This window comes from Erpetoichthys calabaricus, chromosome 7 (genome assembly GCF_900747795.2).
Source record: "Erpetoichthys calabaricus chromosome 7, fErpCal1.3, whole genome shotgun sequence".
Taxonomy (NCBI): Eukaryota; Metazoa; Chordata; class Cladistia; order Polypteriformes; family Polypteridae; genus Erpetoichthys; species Erpetoichthys calabaricus.
This window is the reverse complement of record NC_041400.2, coordinates 4,433,024-4,439,023: the sequence shown is the minus strand read 5'-3', so window position 1 is coordinate 4,439,023 and position 6,000 is coordinate 4,433,024. Positions and strand designations below refer to the sequence as shown.

The 6,000-nt window shown below is 44.1% G+C and overlaps 1 protein-coding gene across 1 annotated transcript in view; it reads left to right on the top strand.

Annotated features, from left to right (window-relative positions):
- The first annotated feature begins 260 nt into the window (after positions 1–260).
- LOC114654486 (A-kinase anchor protein 2) overlaps positions 261–6,000 on the top strand; it is a 97,932-nt gene continuing 92,192 nt past the window's right edge. Inside the window, exon 1 of the mRNA XM_051929774.1 lies at positions 261–328. Coding sequence (XP_051785734.1) covers positions 326–328 — 3 coding nt within the window. The 5' untranslated portion in view covers positions 261–325. The remainder of the gene's footprint in view (positions 329–6,000) is intronic.

The following is a 6,000-nucleotide window of genomic DNA, read 5'->3' as shown; positions in this document are numbered from 1 at the left end:
CCAAAAAGATGAAAGTGTCACTTTCCGTGATGGCTGAGCCCTTTTCATTGAGTAATGTCAAACAGCTCATAAGAATCCCAATTTAGAAAGTCCTCTGCACTGTTCTGTGGGCCCCCTGGTATGGTGGGCTAAAGAGGTGGGGGGGGGGGAGTGTCATTAAAGCGTTATTGAAATATCACAACTGCTCAACAGCATGCCTCACAAAATATTGATTTCCTGACCACATGCTGATCAACATGACTCATTTTGCATTCCAGGGTGGGACGCGTGCCCCCGTTTGCTGCTGACGGAGGAATACGGAGAAACTCTGTGTGATCAGACTGCAATGGTGAGTCCCTCTCTTTACATTTTGCTTTTTTGTGGTGCTAAAAAATATTATTGAACTTCTTCTTATGTTCTTTCCGTTCATTTCAGTTTAGGGGTGCTGAGAAATATGCATGGGGGAAAAATAAAATGGCAGATCTAAAAACAAAAGGCGTCTCTGGTATTAGATAGCTAAAGTGAAACAGCCTCGCTGAAAGTTCCTTTTGTCGTCATCGTGATTATCGTTAGGCTGAGTTTGGTGGGTTAGATTCCACATGTAGAATCTGAATTGTTTTTCAACTGGACCCAAGCATTTCTTCTTCTTATAAAGAGTGGGAACAATAACAGTAATAATAACAGCAATAATAATAATAATCTCCTTCATCCTCCTTCTGCGTGAGGTCGATGTGCTTGACCAGTCTTCTCCATTCATCTCAGTCCTGCACCCCCTCGCTTGTCAAGCTCATTGCCTTCTGATCTTCTTTGACTTTCTCCATCCTCCTCCACTCTGGCCTTCCTCACTTTCTCTTCCCCATGTCCATCCCTCTTTGACCCACTTATTCCTAGTCTCCCCTCTCCTCTTCACTGGTCCACACCACAATAGAAATACTGTCACTGGTCTTCACTGGTCCACACCACCTCAACCTCATTTCCTGTACTTTCTCAGCCATCTCTACCACTTTTTTTGTACCTCTGATGCTCTCATTTCTTATTCTGTCCTCCACAAATCCATCCATCTCCACATTCTCATTTTTGCCACATCCAACTTCTTCTCCTGCACTCCCTTTACTGCCCAACATGGCTCAACTCCACACCATCATGACTGGTCTTACCACTGTCTACCTTTGTCTTAATTCTGGGATCACACAACCCTCCTGATGCCTTCTTCCAATTGTTCTATCCACACTGCACTCTATGGGTGAATCCAGCAGGGGGTGCTAACTCCATAGGAATGTGTTCTTTTGTGATTGCAGCGTGTTATGTAACCTGACTCTATATAGATATAAAATAAAAGGCGACACCCCTGCCTAGTGATACGGCGGTAGGAAATCACGCAAGAGAGACAACATAGTTTTGTCTAATGTAAGAGACGAAGGAAGCCAATGACAAGAACACAGTTCGGGAGTGGGGCCCCGAGGTGTTGAGTCTGTCGATGTTCGCTGGTGCAGTGGAAGGCATGATGATATCTCCCATCCGTCGGTCGGCTTCAAAGGTGTGCTTGGCCGTTTTCCAAGGCTTTATACTGTTTTCTCCACATGCAGGCCCCCACTCAGGTGTACATACAATTCAGAACAAGATAGATAGATAGATAGATAGATACTTTATTAATCCTAAGGGGAAATTCACTTTTTTTTTTTTTTATTAGAAAGATGGCAACGAGGATTCGGTTTCATGCCAACTTTAACAGACAAAAAATAGTATACACCGGTCCTCAGTCTCACTGCACCTTTTCCAGTTGTTCCAATCTGTCTCATGTCATACTGCCTGCCTAGCAGTTCTATATGGTGAACCCCTGGGCTAAATCTGGCTCTGTGTCAGCTGTGAATGTGCGTAGAAAAAAGCAGATTTAGAAGAGACAGATTTGCACAGAGCGCAGTGACGTATTAAACCTATACCCATTACAATGGGTTATCTCTGCATCTAACTCTGTATCTTGGGCTACCACTGATCCTTGATATTTAAACTTCTCCACCCTTTTCAATGGCTCTCCTTGCACACAAACTTCTGAATTCTGATCATCATTGACCCTCCCATATTCTGTCTTCTTCTTCTTCCTATTTATCTTCAACCCTCTATCTTCCAAAGCTTCTCCTCCATTTTTCAAAATTCCTTTCCACTTCCCCCTTTCTGGTGTTACACAACACAATGTCATCAGCACAAAATCTGCACCAGGGGGCTTGGTCTTTTATCCCACAAGTCAACACATCCATAACAAGATCAAACTTGTCAGGACTTCAAGAAGACCCCTGGTGCAGACCTCTTCGAACTGTGGTCTTGTCCGTTAGTCCTCGCTCCCTCAAAGATATCCTGCAGAATCCTCACACACTTCTCTGGTGGTCCTCCTTTCTCTCTCATGCAACTCTAGACCTGTTGATGGGGCACGCCACATCAATAAACACCATATGCAATCCTTTCTGTTTTTCTTGATGCTCATGTATGAGTTGTCTCAATAATAATAATAATAATTATAATAATTTTCATGGGGCAGCACGGTGGCGCAGTGGGTAGCGCTGCTGCCTCACAGTTAGGAGACCCGGGTTCCTTTCCCTGGTCCTCCCTGCATGAAGTTTGCATGTTCTCCCTGTGTCTGCGTGGGTTTCCTCCCACAGTCCAAAGACATGCAGGTTAGGTGCATTAGTGATCCTAAATTGTCCCTGGTGTGCGCATGGTGTATGGGTGTGTGTCTGTGTGTGTGTGTGTGTGTGCCCTGCAGTGAGCTGGCGCCCTGCCCAGGGTTTGTTTCCTGCCTTGCACCCTGTGTTGGCTGGGATTGACTCCAGCAGTCCCCCATGACCCTGTAGCTAGGATATAGCGGGTTGGATAATGGATGGAGTTTTAATACATTCAAGTCAACATAAACTCAAGCTGTAGCAGACCTCTGTTATTTTTTTATTGTTGTTATCAAATATTGTATTCTTCTAAGGAAGCATAGCTTATTTTTTAATAACTGATTCCTATTACAACATAACTTTACATTACTTATTGAAAATTGATCCAGTAAAACCTACAAAAAACTAATGAAGGCCGAAAATCATAAAAGAATTCAAATTCCTTCCATGGCCTCCCTGATCTAAACATCAATAGACCTTTATGGAGCACAAAGTGCAAAGTAGACCTCCACCTCCTTCATGCCTCAAACAACTAAAGGCTTTACATACAGTAGATAGATAGATAGATAGATAGATAGATAGATAGATAGATAGATAGATAGATAGATAGATAGATAGATAGATAGATAGATAGATAGATAGATAGATAGATAGATATGAAAGGCACTATATAATAGATAGATAGATAGATAGATAGATAGATAGATAGATAGATAGATAGATAGATAGATAGATAGATAGATAGATAGATAGATAGATAGATAGATAGATAGATAGATAGATAGATAGATTTTAATTTTAGTATAGTAGGCAGCAGAAGCAGAAATTTTTCTGTAACCTTCCTTATATCTGTGCCTCGAGACAATCCTGTCTCAGAGGTCTACAGACAATTCCTTTGACTTCATGCTTGGTTTGTGCTAGGACATGAACTGTCAACTGTGGGACCTTATATAGACAGGTGTGTGCCTTTCCAAATCATGTCCAGTCAACTGAATTTACCACAGGTGGACTCCAATGAAGCTGCAGAAACATCTCAAGGATGATCAGGGGAAACAGGAGGCACCTGAGCTCAATTTTGAGCTTCACGGCAAAGGCTGTGAATACTTATGTACATGTACTTTCTCAATTTTTTTATTTTTAATAAATTTGCAAAAACCTCAAGTAAACTTTTTTCACGTTGTCATTATGGGGTGTTGTGTGTAGAATTCTGAGGAAAAAAATGAATTTAATCCATTTTGGAATAAGGCTGTAACATAACAAAATGTGGAAAAAGTGATGCGCTGGGAATACTTTCTGGATGCACTGTAGGTGTGGCTTGATTGGCAACAAATAAAAAGTTAAATTCATTTAAAGCGTGAAGAAAAGGAAGGGGTCAGAATACTTGATGAACCCACTGTAGGTGTCAGGGTTCAAGGCGAATATCTCAGAATATGCTTGTTCAAAATTTTTGTATCTTTGCAACTTTGTGGTCATCCAAGAGCTCCATACAACACACCACACAAACTTTTTCAGAGAAAAATTGTAATTTTAAGACATGAAAATCAATTTTGATTTTAATACAGACCCCCACATACAGGCAGTGTGGTGTAGTGGTTAAAGCTTTGGACCTCCAATCCTGAGATTGTGGGTTCAAATCCCACTACTGATGTTGTGTGACCCTGAACAAGTCACTTCACCTGCCTGCAGTCCAATTGGAACAAACAATGGAAATGGAAACAATTGTGCATTAAATGTGAGTCACTTTTGATAAAGGTGTCAGCCAAATAATTAAATGTAACATTCAGGCACCACGCTAAAGTCAAATACGCTTTGAACGTATCTGAATTTAACTCAGTCGGAAAATTTTGATCCCACAACCACACATAAAGTAAAAAGGTCGGACATGATTAGTAAAGTTAACATCGGAGAGGTCTCTGCATAAATCAAAATCTTCTGCCATGGCCCCAACACAACTTTCATGTCAGAAACGTCACTGAAAGCGGCTGAGCTCCTCCTTGCCGATTTAGATGGAGGACAGGGCCATCTTACTGTATGGGCACTGGCCAGGGTCCCCGGGAGCACAGGGGTCCATGATGTTTCTGATGCCTGTTTCTGTTTTGCTGTCAAAACAGGGTCCCCAACCCTGAATTCTTTGCCTGGGGGGCCTATGATGCTAGTAAGGCGTTCCCTGATGGAGGGTCTGTGACAAACTGGCATCCCTGCCAGGTTTAATTCATTAGCTCCAGAGATTTGTTGCTCACGTTAATGAAAGTCTGTCTCGTTTATCTTGGTTTTTTTTTTCCCTCCCTTTTAAAGGTATCAGCTCAATTACAGCTTGCTATCCACACGACCCAGTCATAAACTCTACAATCCCTTTAAATCCTTCCAGTTTTGAGGAAATTGCCCCTCCGGTGACCAGCAAACGGCCTTTTAGCATTAGCATTAGCAGCAGCAGCAACTCTCCACCCCCACAATGACCCCTGGGGTCCGTCCAATGGCTTTTATGTGATAGGGACAACAATGACAGGATGAGAGGGAGGCCGTCGCACTACTGAAACGGGTGGGCTGTAACCTGAGCAAACTGGCAGGGCTCATTGTGTGCCTCGGCTGTGATCGGCGCCTGATTGCACTGGAATGGGAGAGAAACCTCCAGGACGACATTATTCATTCATTATTCAGCAGCGGCCGCTCGCGCTGCCCGCATTGAGAGTGAGCGAGTGAGCGAGCGAGAGAGAGAGAGAGAGAGAGGGAGAGGGAGGCGCGCAGAATGAGCTCAATGTCATCCGCGGCACGGCCGGAGTAGCAGCAGCTCTACAGAGCCGCACCGCACCGACAACGACACACGGGGCGACGAAGGGGACTCTCCGCTGCTCACCTCAGGTAGGAAGTCGCGGATGTGAAGTGTTAACGGGATCGGCTGGATGGGCACTGCAAGGGGCGTCTGACAGGGAGAGACAAAGAGGGGAGACTGCAGGGAGGTCACACCGCAGTGTGCTGTAATGAATGCCGGGGAAAGGTGGACGGGACCGCTGGGGCAGTTCAAAAAAAGTTGTCAGCAGTTTCTGTGAGCCTTTTTTGCTTTTCTTTGAAATTCGTTTGCCGGGTCGGCTGCCCTCTTTACCGTTTTGTGCTTTCTGACACGTCTGACTGCGGTCACCTACAAACTGTTTCTTTAATTATTTCTTTTTGTTGAATTGTTGGAGATGCTACCCTAATAGAGCGCCGATGTTTCTCGAAGAGTTTAGAGGATACAATGGCGTTGCAGTGCTGCCGGTCTCTGGATAGATGGGTGCCATTCTTGTCGGTGACCCTTTTGGCACTGCCTTGGGATTCTTGCTAGGAGGCGCTCTGTGGTTGTGCATTCTGCCAACCACCCTCAGATGGACGC